We start from the raw sequence: 21,854 nt of genomic DNA, 5'->3' as shown, positions 1-21,854 counted from the left end.
GGTTAGGACTGTGGGTGCACTATCTCTGTCAGCTACTCCTGAAAAGGTGTGTGACATTTGCCAGGAACCTAGATGCCATCTCTAGGACCATGGATCAGTGATGAGCCAGTCCCCATCATGTGTCTGAACCATGCTGCCAGGAGATTTAGCTTATTTCAGACTAAAGCTGCATCCAAAGTCAGCCTGCAAGGAGTATAAAAATCAGAGTTTTAAATTGGAGTATGAAATTGAATCCTGAGATAATAGTATGGATTTAAGACATTAAATGATATTAATGCCACTACATCTCCTTTAGGTAAGGTAGAGGCATACATTCCTTCATGCTTTCTGCCTCTTTTCTTTCATTCTTATTTTAGTATTTTTTCTTACAGTCTTTTCAGTGGAGTAGTCCAGCTTAGAGTGGTATATCCTCAACGTAGCATTTAGTTTAGTGAGTAGAGCACTTTTCTAGCAGATGAAGGAGCTGTGAACCCCTTTAGATTGTGGAACTTGAGATCCATGTCACCCACCTCATGAGCAAGAGTTAAAGATGCCGGAATTGCTGTATATTCTTACTGACACTGGTTCAACTTTGTCTTGTTGACTGGCCAGGAAGCAATGATCCAAATTCTCATAAGGGATTGCTCAAGCTCCCTTAAGAGGTCCCTGGCAAAGCAGTGATCAAATTGCACAGTAATCTAGAAGCATGAAGCTCTAACTTGATCTTCTTTGTGGCTGAATTGACAGTGATAAGAACCTGCATAAATAGGGGTAGTTTGTGTAGGTGCTAGTGCTCCGTGTTGACACATAGGCATTTCTGTTTTTCCTCATGACATGGGATATTTTTGTGCATCTTTGTTTAAAGACAGGAGATTCTGAATATCTGAAAGTTTTAGTGCATGATGACATACATGATAGTTTGTCTTCTGTGAGGAGGGACTCTTATTCCTGGGCAGTATTGCTGTTGTAGGTCCTGATTGCTCACTGTGAAGTTGGATTGATTTAAGCTGATCCAATGCTCTGAGTTTGGTCTTGTCCTTAATGAAGGAGACCACAATACTGGATGCTGTGCCATGAAGCTCCATGTTTTCTTATCCTTCACTGGTTCCCAAGCTACACATAAGGCTTCATATCCTGTGAATGTGATTCATCAGTCTATATTTGCCAGTGGTGGTGACTTTAAATTATTATGTCTGGTGGTTTGAGTTGGTTTTTTTTTTAAATTAATATGTGTATTTATTTCAGTGTTTTATGAAGAAGTGAGGTGGGGGGCGAGAGATACTTGAGATTTCTATCATTGAACCAAAGGACTTCTTTTTTTTATGTTTCAGACACAGATATTAAGGAGCTAGAGGATGTTTTTGGACTTAACGGCCAAGTAGAGCATAAGCTGAACTTCCTCAAAAAGAATGTATCAAAAGATATAAAGCTGGTACTGATTGCTCATTCTATTGGTTGCTACATCACCCTGGAGATGATGAAGCGAGCATCAGAACTTCAGGTACCTCAACCTTCTCAAATAAGTGTTACATTTTTAGCAAAGCAGGGCATGTGCTTAGCCTGTGGGTAATGCCAAGGATTTCCCGTGGAAGCTCTGTTCTGCTATACACAAACTTTCAATTAACGTGAAACAAAAAGTTAATGGCTAATCCTACTAACATATAATATAGTAGTTTGATGTAAAAATAAGTTCTGAGTCTGAATTTGGGCCTTTAATGCCCTCGGAATATAAAGAATTAATAACAGTGATAAATATATTTAAGACTTTCTTGTTCTCATCTTTAAGTAATTTTTAAGTAGATCACTAGATATTTGACAATTACATTATGTATTAGACCAAAAATTAAGACTGGTTATGGTTTTAATAGTGATTTCTTATCTCAAGGCGACCAGATTGCTGGCTGGACATGGGGAAATGTGTGGAAATAACTAGTAATATAAATTGTGATGAGTACTATGAAAGATGTTTTTAAAATTTAATACATATGCAAATATCATTGCTTATGCAACTCAGTCTTGGTTTGTGTAACTCAATGAGAGCTGTTACTGCATGTTCTGTGTATCTGAACATTTCCCTTTGTCACTGTGAAGCAATAAGAAGGCTGAGGCAGGACCATGTCCTTGCCCCTCTGGAGATGGTAAACTGTTAGTGCTCAGTAATAACTCACTCTAGAAGTGGATGATGAATGAAGAATGCAGAATTTTTATTCTTAAATATTCACTCTTACTAAATCATTTTCTCTTTCTTTACATTATAAAATCCTCAGTGGAAGGAAGTGCCGTGTTAGCATAAAGTCTGTGGTTAATATATGCATGTGGTTAATATATGCATATCCACTTCTTCATAACCATTTCCACTGCACATCTAGCTCTTTTTTTCCTTTAAAGGAAAGAGCAACTAAAAATGTTAAACATGAGGATATATTTCCACAGGCATATTTCACTTTACGATTATAAACAAGGGCATTTTTTGAGAGAACTTTTATTACTGTTTTATCTTTTCTGGAAGGAGTATCCTAGAAAATACCGTATGCAGTAATTTGTCCAAAAATACCAACTTTGGTCAAAATGTGTACAGTATTTATTGCTCAAATGATTTTATCTGGTTTCAGTTAAACTATAAATTGTTGAGTAACTGTTTTACACCTGGTTCATTGGACTCTGGCAGCTTACTATTCATCAGTGTTTTGAAACGTAGGGATCTTTGGGACACTCTTAGGCTGCATGGTGCACTGTGTGCATAAAGTTAATATATGACAAGCTACATTTAAGATGCATTTAACAATAGAAAATATTTGTGTAAGCCGGAGTATTGTGCAACCTTTGTCCCTTTGCCAAAAATAAGTTAACTCTTAGGTTTTGTAACATATGAAGTGTGATAATAAGAAACTTGTGTTTCCATCTCTCCCTTTATTTTTACTGGAATATTTGATTCCCACAAGATTTTGAGCACATATGTGTATTTTAGTAGCTAGATCATTTGATTTTATTTTTGTGTAGTTCTTATGTGATATTCTTTCATTACATGAATTTTCGTTTAGGTCTTAAATTCACTGCTTTAAGAGTCTTTCATAGCTTACAGTTTATTATTCTGAGCTAGAGGTTAATGTGTTGTATTTATTGTTCAAATAATCCAGTAAACATTTATATTTAGTATGTATGTTTAGCAGATTTGATTTTTAGAATCATAGAGTCATACAATCGTTAACTTTGGGAAAGACCTCTGAGGTCATTGGATCCAACTGTTGACCCAGCACTGCCATGTTCACCACTAAACCCTGTCCCCACAGTACCGTATCCACATGTTTTTTGAGCACTTCCAGGGGTTAGTGATTCCAGCAGTTCCCTGGGCAGTCTGCTCCAATGCCTGACCCCCTTTCTGTAAAGAAATTTTATTGAACAATTTAAAGCTCTGCCATGGTCTAGCCAAATACAGACTAGATTGCTCCTCTCACTAGATTGTTCAGCTGTTGGTTGGAATCATCAAGGTTGGAAGAGACCTTCCAAGATCACTGAGTCCAGTCATCAACCCAGCACCACCATAAACACCCCTAAACCATATCCCCAGGTGCTGCATCCAGATCCAGAGACCGTGACTCCCCCGTCTCCCTGGGCAACTTATTCTAATGCTTAATCACTGTTTCAATGAAAAAGGTTTTTTAATATCTAATCTGAAACTCCCTTCAGGCCATTTCCTCTCATGCTTTGACTTGAGACAAGGCAGAAGAGACCGACCTCCACCTCCCTGCCGCCTCCTTTAAGGCAGCAGAGAGCAATGAGGTCCCCTTTGAACCTCCTCTCCTCTCCTCCAAACTGAAAAACCCAACTCTCTCAGCTGCTCCTCGTCAGGCTTGTTTTCTGGCTTTTCTAGCTTGTTTACCAGCTTCATTGCCCTTTGGACACGAATGCTGCTGGCTTCTTGGGCCTCTGTGCTCTGCAGGTTAATGGGGTACTGCATTGTTTCTCTAAAACTTCTGTGAAATTATGCTTTCTTATTTCATTACGAGAAATTAAACAGGAATTGCCAGTTTACTCCAGCATAAATTCAGTTTTGGACCCCATCCATATTTTCCTATTGACTCTCAGGGAGTTCTGTTAAGAACTCTTTCAGAAGACCCATTAGCACAAACTTAGTCTTAGCTTGATGCCTTTGAGTAAGTCTGATTAGTAGAGAAAGGGCACACAGGTTACATCCACACTTGTAATTATGTGGGGCTACTGCACACATTTGAGTACTGGTCTAGTGATGTTTTTAAAGTTGTCTTTAAGTGACTTTTCAGCCCAAAGGAGCCAGCAACTCCCAGAAACAACCTGGAATGGTTCTGGGCTTGGCAGAGGCCCAGGACCATTCTCAGGAGTTAGTTTGGATGAAGACATCCTGTTTGGAGGCAGGAGTTGATTCAGCCCTGCGGGCACAGACCATCCCATGCCCTCCTGTTTAGTGACAGGGCCAGGGAATGGTTCCTGGCCAATCTGTTTTCTGGTTCACATGCAACCACAAACACTTTTTAGATGCCATGGTGGGTTTTGAATCTTGACAATATTCAATTTTGTGGCATCCAGATTTTGCCGAACTGCTAAAAAATTTTGACACTGGGAAGGAAAAAGATCAGCCTCACTTTGTCAAGATGGAAAACTGCAATAATGTACAGCTTTCTTGATACTTGCTCTTAACCTCATAATCTTTGCTCTTCATTCAGATAGTAGAACTGAAAAATGAGACTGAGTGACAAAATGATTTTATCAGTTGTTGGAACATGAGCCTGACTCATAAATATGCTCCAAGCTCTGGGCATTCTCTTCTAAAATGCAGATCCTTACTTGGAGGATTTCCTTGTGCTTTGCTGGCAGCACTACTGAGCATTTCCTAAAACACCTCTTTTGATCATTAATTTAGTCAAAGATTGACATGTTTCCTTGTTAATGAAATTCGATCTGTTACAGCATTAGTCTTTCATTTGCAGTGATGCTTTTGAAATGGCAGCACCTTTGTGGTAATAAATTAACACTTATTAATGGGTACAAAGTAAGTATTGCTCTTCCTGTGAAACTCATTAGTGAGAAAGAGCTTGAAACCTCCGAGTATGTATTAGTTTAAGCAAATAAAATTTCTGTGATATGTAATTCAAACCCATGCATTGCTACTATGTCTCAGTGAAGTGAAAGAATATTGGGTATTGCTAGAACTTGGTTGATTTCACAAATAATAGCTAAAACCCCATAACTTGGAATAGTTGTGTATAAAACAAATTCATAGGTCACATCATTTCTGTATACAAGTTAATTGTTTAGTTCAACACTTGATTATGAGTTTGGGAAGCACTTTCGTAATGTTAGGAAAGAGAAACCTCACCATGTTTTTAAATATGGGTATTTCTACAGGAAAACAAGTGTCTTTACTATGGAATTACTGGAGATCCACAGGATCTGTGAGACTGGATTTGTGAGGGAGATTTTTTTAACAGTACAGGAACTAGTAAGCATTTCTGACGTTTGAGATAATAGGGAATCTTTTCAGCTGCGTGAATGGAAGAGGGAAGGAACATATGAAGGAAATTACATTTGTTCAGTTTCTATTTTGCTGAGTTTAGAACCTGTTTATGTGATCCAAGACTAGTGGTGTTACCATTACAGAAAACATCTTCTGAAAGGATGGTAATGTAGCAGGCTCTGATGTTCTAGTGCATTTTGGAAGTAGAAAGAAGATGAAAAAGTAAAAAAGAATATAAATTTCTGTTGCATTTTTGAAAGTTTTATTTAATATACTGGTATCTAATTCCGGTGTTGATCACCTAACGTAGATGTCGCAGTACTTTTAAACAAAGTCAGTTTACATAGCTGTTGTCTCGGTAAATAAATTTCTGGTGATCTCACTGATTATAAAGTTTAAAATATACTTAGCAAAGAAATATATTTTTTACCACCTTGAATGCTCTCTTACAAAAGTAAGCTTATCTCAGATATTTTGAAGAGTACAGTGAGACTGCATAAAATAGAAAAATATTATAGAAATATATGTTTCTATAGAGAGAGAGTAATAAATATATATTTTTATATATTCTTTTCTTATATAGAGAAATACAGAAAAACAGCCAGAAGATTTCTGAAGAGAGAAGATATCTTCTCTCTATACTTTGTGTACCTGTGTGCCAGGGTGCAATGTAACCAACAGCATGGTAGAAGCATAAATAAATATCCTTGGTTTGTGCAGCTTGTTTGGATTTGTCCTTGCTGAGAACTGTTTGCTCTTGGTTCCTGAAGGGGTTGGAGTGATAGGTGGCATATGGATATGTGGTTATGTCTAGCAGTAGGGATCATGATCGGGAGAAACAATATGGAGAAACACTATTTTTATATGAATTTCTTGTTTGTAGCAGGCTTAAATGAAAAGTGCAAAAAATCACCATAAAAAGTGGTTAAAAGACTTACAGTAACACCAACCCAATGACAACATTTTCAAAATTATTATGCAGGAGAAAAGCAGATGGCTCTGCTTAGCAGACCTCGCAAGGGAATTGGTGCACATTTTAGATAAATGCATATATTGTGAAGAGAGCTATGAATTTCTAGGCCATGATATAAAACTAAACCAAGTCTGGTATATTTTTCTTCTTCTTCAGTCCATCCATCCAGATAAATGGACTACATATTAAAAACCGAAGCAAACAGCATTGGGCTTATATAAACCCACCCTTCATCTCCCTTTAAGTGTTGAGGAAGCAAAAAAAGACAGACTAACACAATTTTGCACAGATTTAAACATGAACCTAAGTTCAGCTGTCTTCAGTGAGGTGCGTGTGTGTTAATTTAACTTTATTAACTTTATGGATGTTTTAAGTTGGTCACTGAGTTGGACTATTTCTATTATATATATATAATTTTTTTTGGCAATTCTCTCTATCAGTTCTTGATATATCAAGTCTTTGGGAGTATGTACAATGAAGCCCAGGTGGTCCAAGGCAACAATTAGGCAAAAATTTGCTTTAGTTGACAGCATGCACATTGCAGAGTCTGAAAAATCCACCTTGCAACTCTCAATGACGCTTCAGGCAATATCAGTAAGTCTGATACTGTCTGGAACAGCCAGCAAAGCAACAATATGAACTTGGGGCACATGCAAACATTCACAACTCACTTACTTGGAAAAAGAGAGAAGTAATGCAGGTGATTTATTAAATCTAACCAAATAAAATAAATAAAATACTGTGTCTTTGAAGCATCGAAGTTTCTGTGAAGATTTGTGGAGAGGTTTGTTGGTTTTTTTAAAAAAGGAAAAAATCGAAAGCAATTTTCATATGAAAACCTAAGACAAACATAAAACGTTCTCTCTTTAGGGTGGGAGGCTGCAAAGCGAAGAGCAACAGTTGGTGAGTTCGTGGCAAAGACCTGTTAGAGAGATCCTGGCTTTTTTACTGAGACACCTATAAAAAGCCACCAGCCTGAATTTAAAAGCTCAACAAACCTTGGGAACACCATTGGTGAAAGGCTGATAACTGCAGAATGGGGTTGAGAGTGTCAGCTCACCCAAGAGACTGCCAGCAACCATTATTTTCACTGGCTTGATGACAGACCCTAATCCTTAGGGCCCCAGTCATATTCTCTTCTACCTCTCCTCACCACTGCTGAGAGGAATATAGAAACAATATGAAAAGTGAGATTTTAGTCAGTGTAATTCGAAGTAGGAAAACATAAGAACAATAATTTTCAAGAGGCTTGGGGTTTTTTAGTAACATTGTGTTTCACTACTAATGACACATCTGATTGCAGATGTATGTAGTCAAAATTCAGATAAACCTATAAAAATTATTTTTTTCTAGGAAGTAAAAAGACATTGAGGTCGCCAAATGTACAAACATAAAAGGAAGAAAAATAAACTGAAAAGCAGAATCTGTGATCATTCATCAAGAATCCAAAGGAAAACATCAGAATGAAGAGGAAATTAAGGAGTAAAAATAAAAAGATGACTAAAATAGTAAATGGCAGAATAACAGGATTTGTTAAGTGCTGGGAATTTTTACAGGTTTGTTCATAAAATTTTGTTTTTTGAATCTCCAGAAATTTAGGTTTGTATTGTAATAACTGATTTGATAGAAATGAGAGAATCATAAACATACAACAAGAAATGAGTTTCAAAAACAATGAGGATTTATGGCATATGTTTTAAAAAGAGCTCAACACCATTTCAAAAGCCACACTTCTCAAAGAACTTTTAATGCTGGGTGGTGAGATCTTTCGAAATCCTGTCTACAGATGTGTGTGCATAGCACTTGAAAATGAGAGTCTCATCTCTTCAGAGAGTTGGACCAAACGATTGGAATTCAGTATATGTTGCACATAGCTTGAATTTTTTGTTTGGGTTTTTTTTTAGTGTAGTTAATGCGCTTTTACAGAAGAAAACAGAGCCAGAAATCTGCAGTTTTCATGCTGTTTTAATATTAAGTAGAGGAAAGGAGAAAGGAGTCAGTTAGGACATTGAATACTTGTTCATGAAGGGAGCAGCTGAAGGGATATTGTGGAGCTTTTGAACATAGACTTTGCAAAGATGTAGTTAAACTTTAAGCATGGCTTTAATAAACAATATCTGTTCCTAGAAGCTCTATATTAAAATAGATGGGTTTTGTCAATCTTGAGTCCTCAGCAAAGAAGTTGAGCTGCTTTGTCAGCTCCTGCCTGTGTTGTATGTGATAGTTACTCAGGAAGCGGGGAAGGACTTGTCTTGGATCTTTTAGTTAGAAGAGGTTACTTAGAAAAGAACAGTCTTTTAATTGCAATATTCCTACTCTGCCATATTATTAATTTGTTCGTTCCCCATGATTTATATTGAAGTCTAGGGCTGCTTCTGCTGCACTGCCTTCTATCCCGAGAATGGTGTGTCCTGTTTGAAGAGTTCATTGGAGGAGTGAAAGGAATCGGAAAAAGACACAAACTTTATAGAAAACAGTTATGATATCTCAGAGCTTGGACAGTGCAGTCACTGCATTTAGGGCATTTCTAATACACCATAAAATTAAGTTCAGGCAAATACTGGAGAACTTTTTCCTGTATCTTTTTATTATTTCTGTGATTGCTGATTATTTAGGGAGTTTTTGCCAATGCCACTGTGGATCTTTTCAGATACCTGAGGATGTGTTCAGTGACTGTAAGTCTGTATTTAGGGAACTAAATCAAGCCCTAGATTTCTTCTTAAGAATCCCCCTCTGTACTCTTATGACCGAGATTATCTTCAAAATTAAATGTAATAGAAGTCTGCTTCCTTTTCTATTTATTTCAATGTGTAAATATTTTAAATAGTTGATTTCTACTGTTTGGATGTAAGTGTATATAACTGTGGCATTTTGTAAAAAAAAATCATTGGAGTTTGCTCTTTCATGTGGAATTCAGTGTTAAGTATACATATGAGCACAAGTCCAGGAACAAAAATGTATTTAATAAACTTATTAACTTTGGAGTCCTGTAAGAAATTTCAATTGATGTTAATGAAAACATGCTTCTAATAACTTTGTTACAACATTTCTAGTCACTGGAAAATTTTAAGAACATTCCGCTCCATTTAAAATTCCAAAACAAAGCATAGTTCTGTTTAAGGAGCAGAATTCACTGAGTCCTGATTGTTCTTGAAAATATTGAATTTCTGCTTCTCTATTTTAGAACAGTAGTATGACTACTGTAAGTATATTTTACTGAGATGAAAGGTACAAACCCCCAGTTCTCAATAAATATAATTTAAATTGTGACCTTTAATGGCAGCTGGCAGAGTTTAGACTTTTTACCTGGCATGGGCAATTGAAAGATATTCTACAAATTCTTGTTCTCAGTTAAACTAAAGCCCTTACTACCTGATGACCAGTTTTATTTGTGTAATAAATTAGATATGATAATTTCGCTCTCTTAGCAGATTCCTGCCTATATTCCATTTGTCATAGTAATTAAAGCTAGCAGCACTCTGTAGTATTGTTGAAGGAAGGAATTTTTTATTTTCCCCTTCTTATTTAAAATACTTACAGTTCTGGAAAGGTCAAAGCAAGGATGGAAAAATGAGCTGACTGAGAGAACTCCCCACTCCCTCCTCTCTCTTATTCTCTTCTTCTGATATCCTGACAAGACTTTGGGATATAAGTTCTATCTTGAACCTCAAATACTCCTGATTTCCTTCCTTTCTTTGACAAAAATGCAAAGTTCTGCTCAGTGTATACTTCCTGACAGTCATTCTGTTCTTCACTGATACCACAAGGCAGAACCTGACTTTCTTCTTCCTCCAGAGCACATCATTAACTAAGCGACTTTAGTTGGTTAAAATGGTAGTGGAATGAACTCCTTCCAATATTCAATGCCCACTCAGCTTTCCTTGTCTGACTACTAACCCTTTGAGCCAAGAAGGGTTATGGACTTGGGTTCACTGGATGCCTTTTTGAGGCAGTGAGTGCTAAAATACATCTCTTCCAAATGTCTTGAGTGGAGCACTAAAAAAATAGAAGTCCAAGGATCTCAAGGCACTGATGGAAAATTATGGCCTTTCCTTTTCATCGGCAAAATGAGATTATAATTGTAAGGCTGGTTTCTCATTTACCTTGTTCAGCCACACTTCCTTAAACTGAGTGGATTGTCATTGAGATTTATTAGTAGTTATGACTGTACATTGATGACTGTGAAGGCAGTTGATTCAAGGCAACACAAAATCTGATTCTTAATGCTTTGTGTAGGTTGAGCCACCTCTCCAGTTTAAAGACATATTGCTGGTTCATCCTAAGTGGTGAATGTCCCAGAACATGTCTACAAGGATCACATTTACCGGTCCGTGTGCTGTAAGGGTACCTGCAGATGCAATGCAGTGATCTCATGGGAGTGCTACACTGAAAAAAAAACAACTCCCTGTACTTCCAAAATGAAAAAGGAAAGAATTTCTCCTGGAAAGTGGCAGCTGTGTTCTGACATTCATGTAATGGGAGCAACTGAAAGCTTTATGGTGTGTAACTGTGACACTGCATTCCAACATAAGCTTCTCCCAGCCCTTCTTCCAACCAATAAACTATTCTTCCTCTCTTTTCACTCTCACCCCTCCTAATCTTCTTCTGTTTATATGCTTTAATCATAATAGCAACAAATCCATCCCTGCTGGTATTATCACACCGTTGCAAATTTTGGCCGTCTCCTTTGGCACTTCCCTTGTAGATGGAATGACATTGCCCACTTTGATGGGGCTTAATTCTCTATGTAAAATACTGCCCTGTCAATGAATATTTTCTCTATTAAACTATTTTCAGTCCAACAATAAGATACAGATTTTTGGGAGAACAGTTTTCTCATTATTACCTTAACCCATAAAAAGGCTTTTTCTTTTTTTTTTTTAATTCAAATATTTTGGGCAAGTTTTCAGTTACCCAAATATTTGTAGTACAGAGTAATTTGCATTTCAACCCTGTGAGACTTGTAAATGTAATGAACAGTCTGTGTGTTTAATATTTTTTATATTTTTAATAATTTGCAAATAGTTCAGTATGTAGAGCTGACCTGTTGAAAAATAGTTTGCAGTGTCTGTAGAGAACACTTCTGAGTCTTTTGTGTATTTAGCAGAATTCTGGGCTTCAGCTGGAAAAATTCTAGGAGTATTTCTTACTGGAAAATATTTCAAGTAATGTGAAACAGCAGATAATTTTTTCCTGTGCTGTGACCCACTTGTAAGGTGAGGTATGGAAGGTCCCTCTCCCATTACTATCAAACAGATTTCAGCATTGGAAGTCAGGTACAGGGAAAATACTGACAGCTTTTGAAAGGTGTGATTGAAAGCATATTGATTTCAAAGGGAATTGTGAAAAGTATCCATCTACTTGTCATTCCGAGAGGTTAATCCCTAACTATCATGATCAGTGTTTTATGGCAACCATGGTCTTCATCTGGCTGTCCAAGAATAGATAAGAGTCCTGGTTTATAGAGCTGGGAAAATTTGGTGAGATCTACAATGACTGTAGACTGTCACATTTAATAACTGAAAAATAAATCCTTAAATCAGAATTTATTCATGGGGCAGAAGTAAGATGTATTAAATTGATGAAAATTTTGCCACTGGTTTCAACAGGAGCAAGATTACACCCCCACCGTGCAGTAGGTGGAATCACAGAGGACCAGAAGTATTCAGTAGGGTACTGGACACGGTGAAGTCTCATTAGGGGTCTGCCTTTTTGATTACTCTGCTTGTGACCACTGTTGAAAAAGCTGATTTCTTACTGTTAGCAGCTGAAGTTGGATACTACCAAGATTTCCATGCTTCTCACTTTCTTGCTATGGAAAGATATGTCCTCGATTGGTTTCGTCCCATTTTAGTTCTTTTGTAATTAAACTCTGAAGGGCAACTTCTAGTATTCTCCTAATAATACAGCACAAAAGTTAATACTGTAGAAGCCTGATTGTGATTCATGTTTTAACAGGACTCTTCATATGGCTGGTCCAATGAGTTTGGATGGAGGACTGCAACCTATAAGGCAGAGAATCAAATTTATGCTAAGTCAGTGGAAAGTGGCCTTAAAGTAGACATAAATTTAGTCACACCTCACCTTGGTGCAAATGACACTCAGGTCTATATACCTAAGGATGTAATCACTGTATTTGTCGTTACACTGGAGATTACAGTTTGAAATACAAATACATTAGCAAAAATGCTGGTCCTTGAATTTTGTTTCCATCCAAGTGGAACTGCCAGGAAGCACTGGAGGCTTGGGGTCTTAAAGATGTACTTCAAATAAAATTGGATCATATATGTTAAATAAAGAAGGTGCCAGGACGTGGAAAAACCATGTGATCACTGTAGAGTATTTTAAACAGATGAGAATATTGCCTGCTATTTATATCATCAGGTAGACACTGAAAGAAAATAGTAAAAAAATAAGCTGAGGTTTTAATCTATTTGAAGAGTGTGGGGTTTATATGTATTTGAACATAGTGGGTCAAATTCAGATGTTGAAGGAAGTGTCATTTATATAATAATACTGGATATATTGAATGGAAGTAACTATAAGTTAAATAACTTATAAGATTAAAATTCAGTTTGTTGTGATTCATTGTATTACAATTGACAACTTCAAAAGGGTTATACAAGAAAACTGATGGTTGAGAAATACAAACCAGCTTACACAAAAAGGGAGTTTTCCCTTAGATTTCATTACCTGTTGCTTGGCTTACATATATTTATGTTCCATTTTCAAATAGTGACTTTTTCTGATATCACTGAGGACAGCATTGTCCATACAACTTTAATATTCCCTTAAAAAAAATAAATCTTAGTATGACCTTACATTTTGCAACAGTTGGTACCACGGTAGAACACTGAAGTTGTGAAGATTGTGCACAACTTTACAAGATGAGTCTCAGTGTGCCCTGTATCTTTCATTACCCTGTATCTTGAATGAAGTTAATACTGTTGAAATGTTTGGAAACAATCCATTTCTGAGGTGTTCAGGAAGATTTGTATGTATGTTGTTTCTTAGAGAAACCTTCCAGGAAGTATATATTTAGGTACACTGTTTCCTGAAGAACTGATACAGCTGATGCTTTCTGTATAATTCCATATAGGAATAGCTAAAAACGTGGGATACGTGGTTGTTTGAATTTATGTTACCCTGCAGCCAGCCTGTTGGAGGCTCTGAAGTTCTCTCTTTTGTAATTCAGAGTGATGGAGACCTATCTAAGTTGACCAGCTCCCCTAAGGTCAGTGAATAGTGAAGTTTTTTGGAGGTGAGAAAGGGCTGTGTGGGTTGTCCCTGTGGTCACAGAGAAAGGAGAGTGGTCTCTTCCTCACACTGAATTGAATGTCCCAGTCTAATAGAGTATGCTATAAGTAATTTTATCTGTAAAAACATAAAGTTAAGTATGAACAAAGAAGAATACACCAGATACCAAGAGGCAGAGACATCCCTGACATCAAAGATAAACGGAAAACAGCATTCAGACAGGAGACAGGCCTTGTCACACAGCCAAGCTGAGCTTAGGATCTGATGCAGCACAATAGTAAGGCAACAGTGTTTTGTTAAAAGTATGTTATGAATTTCTAGCTGCTTTACAGATCTCTAGAGGAGACATTGATTAGAGGTTGGCTACCACTTCTCCCATGCCTCAGCTGTTGCTGACTGTGGTCTAGTTTGACCTTTGAGTGACAATCAGGCCAAGGAGCACGAGTGAGAGTGTTGAGAAGACATCTGCATCAGCAAAGCACTTCAAGGAGACAGCCTTGTCTGCTGTACACATATTGTAAGAATTACACACCCAAGTCTGGGTGTGAAGGAATGGGACTAAAAAGTGTTTTCTTCATATACTCTCCACTTACTGTTTCTTATACATCTCATAAGTCGTATTTGTACAGGTAAGGTTTAAGAGGAGCCGGTTTTTCCCACTGCCTGTGTGGAGTAATAAATAAAGGACTAGGGGTCTCCATCAGTGCTCTTGGGAAGATGAATGATACATGTCACATTTTAGTCCAGTGTAATATAGTTTATAGGACAGAAAAGCGTAAATAGTGTCATACAAGGTCATTTCCAGCCAGCTGTATTGAAGAACAAGGAATTCAGGCTGAAATAAGTAGAGGGAAACAAGGAAAGCCTAGGAAGATAATAAGGAACCTAAATTATGGGAGGAGCTCAGGGTATCTTGGCTTGTTTTACCTCATTATGTGTATATGAGTGCCTTCTATAAACACTGATAGGAATAAATACAGAGAAAAATAAAATCGTTATGTGATTATCTATTGTGTTATATTACAGTACAATATATATAGAGGATCACAGATATAAATAAATTCAGAAATTTGAAATGGATTTCTGGACATGAAAATATTAAATCTGAAGTAACCATCCAAATAAGTAACAGATAAGGAAACTATATTGTTTTTAGTGAATGTGAGTAGTTAATGGAGTATAAAAAAAGCTAAGAGAGTACATTTGTTGTGGTGGCTGTCGTTTTTGCACATATATTGTAAATGTTATTCATATATATATATGTGTATGAAATTCAATCATTAGTATAAAGTATGCATAATATTTCAGTACCTAAACTCCTGTTTATGGACTTTCCCATAGTTGTCCAGCAAATATTTTTTGCCCTGACTTGAGGTATAGCTTCTGTGCCCTCATTCGCCTTCCTCGGAAGTGGTAAAGATTGACCACAGGTAGACAGTATATACAGTGTTCCCCATAACACTGAAAACCTTGTTTACATGCTCACAGTAAAATTCATCAAAGATTTGAAATCACAAAAGTATTCTCCATTTTAATTTCATGAGTTCCATATCAGAAAAGGGGGCCCAAGACGTGGTAGTGCTGTGAGTCTGCTGTCTTATCATCCTGTGCTGGATCATCAGTTTGGGGGATTTGGATCTTTTTCCAAAGCATCATAAAATTTAGCATTGGGTGCTGGAAGATTTCTTACAGCTTGATGGAAAGGAAATGCAGAACAGTTTTGGACTGGGTTTAATGATCAGTCTTGTGCTTGAGTGTTGAAAAGCTCATCTTATTAACAGAATTCTTTGAATTAGAGAGAAATATTTTTTCCATAGAGTTCTCTACTTCAGTTTTTTTTCTGATTTTTTTTTTTCGGAGGAGTGGTAAAACCGTCAACATAATGTTTGATTGGTTTTCTCCTCCCTAAAGGATATATTTCTTTCCTGGACATAGCCACTCTGCAAATATTCTGCCAGCTTGCTATATAGCTGAAACATGCTTTAAATTATTAATTTTTGAATGTGGTTAACATTCACACAAAACAAAGGATAGAAGGAACCCACGTTTTGAGTCAATGCATTTGTTTTTCATTCTTCCTGGGTCATTGGTTTAGTCAGTGTATGTAATATGCCATAGTAGCAGGACAACATAGTTGCATGAGAGAAGTTGAATATATAAATAAGATTATCAGGCCTTATGTTGATTATTTTTTTACATCTCCTGACACAATATTGCAGTTTGGGAAATCAAGGCTGTCTGTCACATCCATGTAAGGTGGCATTGCTCTCTCTTGCACCATCCCTGTTGGTAATGGTTCTACAGCTGGGACCCGATAGCTTGGTGCAGCATAAAAATTTGTGTCAATACAGACTTCTGATACCTGCTTTAGCATTTCAATTTTTTCATTTCTTTCTGTCACAATCTACTTATGTCACTCGTTCCACCCAAAATATTATTTCACATCCTTTGCATTTATAGCCCTTAAAAATTTGCGTAGTTACAATTTTCCACGTCATTACCTTTTTGCTCCCATTTTGCCAAGCTATTCATAGTTTTTCTCTATAAATATTTCCTTCAAAGATTTTATCATCCAATCCCCTTGTTAATTTTAGGCTGTATTTGCGACTGGCTTTTGGCTGAAATCTTTCCCTTTAACATGTAGAGCACAAAATGCAATCTCCATTGTCTCCCAGAGGCAGAGCTTCCTCTGGCATTTGTGTTGTGTTTCCTCACTGTGTGTAACAAACATGAAGTTGCAGAACTTCTCTCTCATTTGCTTTCTGCACCATATCATGTTGCACACTTGCATATCACCATCTCCCACATGTCCTTGCAGCTGAATTACTTGCCAGGTTTTTTCCTACTCATTCATGCTTTAGATTATTTTTCCTGGGCATATTTAAAGATAGTAGTAGGTTCCGAGTTGGTTCAGTGAGATGAATTTTTAAAATGCCAAATTTAACTTAACAGAACCTCATCATTATACCATCTCTTTCCAGTTCGAGGTGTGGGGTGAAGGTGGGTGTTGTTTTGGGCGTTTTGTTTGTAAGTGGGATTTTTTCTGTACTTCTGCTTGGAAAAATTGCCTTAAGCATCATACAGCAGATACCCAAGTTGGATCTCAGAAAGGTAGTTTGGTATGTACTGTAGCACTATGTCCAAGGAAACTGCAGTCTAGCTACAAAAGAGGTCGTGACAATCAGTATGAAATACCTCTAGCTTCTTCTCTTACACTGCCTGTCTGTAATTTGAAAATCAGATCTTGAGACATTGACCAGATATTGGAATTACTGCATATCTTCTGCTTTTACAGAACTAAATACTAAATTCTGGTCTTTTTACATTGCCATGTTAAGGGGTACCAATATATTTACATAGTGGTTTTGGTGCTGGAGCTAATACACTGCTATGAATGGACCTCTTTAGAGAACACTTGCTCAGATACTGCTTAATAGTAGTGTTTGTTTCCCTCAAAGTATTTATTTGAAAGTGTGCTCTGCTACTTCTCCCATGGAGGAAGAGTCTCATTTTGTTCTATATTATGAAGCTCCTAAGTAGAAGTCTTAGGTCCTCTGTAGTTAGTGGGAAGCAGAAGATTCTATTAGAAAGTGGTTTTAATTCATTTGCCATCTGAGGATCTGTCCATGACTAACTTCAGTTGGGAACCTTGGGGTGATTTAATTCCTAACTCGGGCGCCTCAGCTAAGAACCAGTAGTGAACTTGGATAACAGTAAGCCAAAATGAACTCTGAAAAATACAAAGGTTTATTCTCAGTTATTTTCCCACCGTTTCATGGTGCAATTTCAGCAGATGCCATTAACACCTCTGTATGTAAAGACATATGGAGTTAGTGACTGGCTGTTGTTTCCTTGCTGAGCATCTGATGAATGATCTCTTGATAACAGAGGGAGGATCTGTATGTAGTTGCCAAGGATGACACACAGTGTATTTAGAATGTCATGTAGGCAAATTTGATTATTAAATCTCTCTGAACAATTCAAGGTATTTCTGATTGAATGAGGTAGATGTGCTAAAGCTAGTGTTTAAATTATTTTTCTGTATAAAACAAACCAGGGCCCATCCTGTAGCTCTTGACAGCAAGTGGCAAAGTACAGCTTAGATTCCAACAGTGAAACTTTCTCCTTTTCTCCTAGCTCCAAACATGATCACTTCATTCACATTCTGTATTTGGGAGAGTCCTTGGTCTGTGCTATTTTCTAACCTGTGCCCAGATGTCAATCTCAGGACATCTGGCTTTGGTCAAAATCATGGCAGAGAACATACTAAAAGGTTTTGGTCCTGGAGCTTAGTCCTAGCCCAGTTCCACTTACCAGTACTGAGGCTACAATGCGAATTGGTAGACACAATTTTTATCACATTTTAGGTGATAAAAATTTTCTGCTAGTTTCACCTTTTTCTATTTACAGAAGGCATACAAGGGGGAAAAAAAAACCATGCAGGATTATCAAAAATCAGTGCCTTTAATGTGATAAAGCTTAGATTATTGCTGCACTGACAAAGAGAACTGTTTGCCGTACTGCTGTTCTGGCGTAGCTCAGCTCTGTGCATATATGCATACTTTACTCTATTTATGAATTTGCTCTTTTAGTGTAAGATGTCATTAATATTCATGTAGCCAGAGTGCTGGATGGAGATCCCTAGGTATTGCTGTATTTATTCAGTGAAGAATTATAAGCATGTACCTGGTCGTTATGTGCACGTGTGCGTGTGCATGTGTGCATATGTTGGACTTGGCACGTGCCCAAGGCAGAACCGAGGCCCAGCACCTTAAAGGGAATGGCATTGATGTTGTCAAGCAAAATTCAGTCCAAGGTTTATTTGGTAAATGGATCTATGGACTGCTTGCACATTTTCTTGCTCAGTCTTTAAAAGTGCATTCAGTGTTTATATACTTGTGTTTCGTGTCTTCGGTGCTACTGTTTGGATGCATTTGTGCCTATATAAAAGGAAAACCATGTCCTGGCTGTAAATCGTGATCATCTTTAAGCACATTGCTCTCTGGTTTTGTCCTGTTGCATTTACACTACTGTGCTCTCACCTACATGAGAAAGCTGACTGGGTCATTGCATGTTTAAAGATGGCATTAAGTAGTTCTGCTCAACTGAACCATAATTTCTTCAGATACTGTGAGAGCAATTCTGCCTTCACAGCCCTGCATGTGTTGATTCCCCTAGAGAACTTGATCCCTAGCTAGATCCTCAGTATGCCTGTGAAAATTCTACCAAAAGGTCCTGTGATCACTCCTTGATCCTAGATCCAATCTGTTCTCCAACTGAAAATTCAAATACCCCTTAGTGAATCTGAGCTGACAAACATCACCACGATGCTGTTAGTGGCACTCAAAAAGTTTGCTTTTCTTAGGGAGCAAGAATTCATTCAGCCCGTCAGAGAAAATTTAAGTGTATTAGAGTTTTAACAGCAGGTTCACAGAGTTGCATACACTAACTGTGCTTTTGTTTGTAAAACAAACTCAGCTCTGCAGGGAGCAAATTACGCTCTTCATATACAAAGGCTTTTCATAGAAAATTAAAAAATCCTTCCTTCTGTCACATACTCTCGCAGATTATACATAATAAAATGAGAAGTCTGGAATGAAAGTAATAGAAAAAATTAAATTCATCTGATGCCAAAGGGAAAATTTGGGAACTAAGAAATAGGAAATGTAGAAATATTAGGTTGAAAGTGTGAAATCAGATGTACATGCCCCTGCCCTGTTCTATAGCACCCTGTATGTTGAGAGCAGGCTACAGAAGATGATAACAGAATATTCGCTTTCACTAAAGCAGCTACTAAGGAACTAAACCACCATGACACTTGTTGTAATAAAAAAATACAACATTTTCTGCAAAATGTTGCTTATTTGCATATTTTACTGCTTTGTTTTATGGAAACAGTTTGATTACCCAGAAGAGTAAGCTTTGGTTAGAGCAGAGTATTGTGAATTACCACAAAGTCGTTTTAAATATTCCTGCTTTTACAGTTTATATTTTTATGTGGAGTCATCTAACTCCAGTTTATTTGTCAATAAAAAGCTTAGTTCTTATAAAGCACTTTGAAATCATTGGTTATAAGGTTCTCTATTAACTGTGTTTGAGATACTTGTTACCTATTTAATATGTCCAAATATTTGTTTAGAATCACAGGAGATCCATAAAGTAGAATAGAAGAAAGTGCACACAGTATGGTCTGACTTCACACCAGGAGAAAAACAATTTTTTGTCACTTGTGATCATTCTTTGGTTCTTTTGGTGTCATGAAATCCTGTGGGTTTGTTGATATCGAGCTGTGACATGGCATCTTGAACAGCTGAAGAAGAAATTATTCAAGATTTTAAAATAGAACTCTGTATTATATATATTTTATTGTATTATATTATATTTATATACTACATAATATTCTACTATATTATATATAGTAGAATATTTATTATATTATATTGCATATAATTCATGACTGACCACAGTGAAGGGGCAAGCCCAGCAAGTCCTGCTCTAGTGAGAGGACAGCCGAAGCCAACACTGTCTGGTTTGTCCTGTGTGTTTTCTTGGAAATCTGCTCGGCACAGCTGTGGCAATAAAGCAGGGAGTACTTCCCTGATCCTCGTTGTTTTGCCTGCAGATTTCTGCATACTGAGTAGAAGAAATTGTGATTAATGTGGCATTCCGTGTCAAGGGTAGACTGTAGATTACCACTAAGTGCATCATTATGTTATCTTTGAAAAATTTACTAGGTTTCACCTGACAGATAATAGCTTTTCCTCTGCCAACACAGCAGAGGAATAACAAACTAATACATTTGATGAACTAATATATATCAAAAGAAGTGCTGCTTTCGACAGAGAAGCAGCTTTTGCTTTTCTCAGGGTTTTGAAGGAATTTTAAATAAAACTTCCCAGCCCTGTGATTTGAAGCCATGCACACAGTGGTGCTGTGGCTGTGGGGCTGCGGGTGAGCCGCAGAGCTGTGCTTGAGTGCTTTGTTACTGAGCATCGGGCCGTGCGATGGGTCCGTCCCCGCGCAAATCCAGTGTGAGCCCCCAGCCACTGCTGCTTCTGCCATTAAAACAAAGTGAATCAGTGGGTTATTTCTGAGAAAGTTTCACTTTCTGGTATTTTGTTCGGTGTGTCAGGGTCTTGTTATTTTACAACTCTGGTAGAGATATCTGAGCATACCTGTGGGCTGTCATGGGCAGGGGTGGTCTCTCCGTTGAGAGCCAAAGGACTGAGAAAGCCTGGCTGTTAATTAATGAATTCATTGTCTGCCTTCTCACATTCTCCCTGCTTTTCTCTCCCATTTTACTTCTCTTATCAAAACGTCTCTCTGTATTAAGAGCAGGTGGCACAGGCTATGTGAGCTCAGGAAGGCACACACCTTGGGTGCCTGAGTCTCTAACCAGCATTTCTTGTGTAATCAAAACTGACTGATTTCAAAAGTACCAAGCTCCTCTTGTGGTCGTCAAAGGACTTAGCTGATCTGAAAATCGAGTCACTTTTTTGGTATACTGGTTGTGAATGGCATCTAGTTTTTAAGTATGGTTTTGCTTCCTCAGCACTCTCATTTACCAGGCCCTGTACAATTAATATTACCCACTCAAACTTTAAATTGTAGCTGATTAATATATTTCAACCCTTTCAGTAGAGGGCACTTATGAAAAATATTACTGTGTGGGGTTTTTTTAGCTTTATATGATTTGCATACTTTTAGTGTTCTTGTAAGGAAACCATTTAAACACTTCACAGAAATCCTTTGATGGTGTAATGGAGACTATTAAATTGTGCAGTGATAAACATCAACTTACTGTAAATTTAGTTGTTAGGCTTTTTGTACTATGTTCTCATTTTAATCAAAACAAAAAAACTTCCAACTATTTCTGTAAATCCAAAACCATGTTGACATAACTATTATCCAGTGAAGTCTGAAGGTACTTAGTTGTCATCTTGTCATCTTGTTTTAGATAGGTTAAAAGCTGAATACAAAGCCCAGATGTACAGGAACGTATGTGTTCTTTACTTAGGTAGTTTTGAGGAAGCCTTTGTTCTATTTTTAATATTTATATGAAGGAGTAATCACATGGAAGTGAATCACATTCATTTAGGGATCCTTCCTAAACAAAGCACCTTGCCATGCTTTCAGGGGATGGATATTTAATAA

The 21,854-nt window shown here is 37.3% G+C and overlaps 1 protein-coding gene across 2 annotated transcripts in view; it reads left to right on the top strand.

Annotated features, from left to right (window-relative positions):
- LDAH (lipid droplet associated hydrolase) overlaps window positions 1-21,854 on the top strand; it is a 116,819-nt gene that overhangs the window by 50,263 nt on the left and 44,702 nt on the right. For both annotated transcript variants that reach the window (XM_064650626.1, XM_064650628.1), the window contains one exon: window positions 1,311-1,480. In XM_064650626.1, the coding sequence (XP_064506696.1) occupies window positions 1,311-1,480 (170 nt within the window). The remainder of the gene's footprint in view (window positions 1-1,310; window positions 1,481-21,854) is intronic.

Source organism: Pseudopipra pipra, chromosome 3 (assembly GCF_036250125.1).
Source record: "Pseudopipra pipra isolate bDixPip1 chromosome 3, bDixPip1.hap1, whole genome shotgun sequence".
Classification (NCBI taxonomy): domain Eukaryota; kingdom Metazoa; phylum Chordata; class Aves; order Passeriformes; family Pipridae; genus Pseudopipra; species Pseudopipra pipra.
The sequence above is the reverse complement of the archived record's forward strand: the minus strand, read 5'-3'. Positions and strand labels throughout refer to the sequence as shown.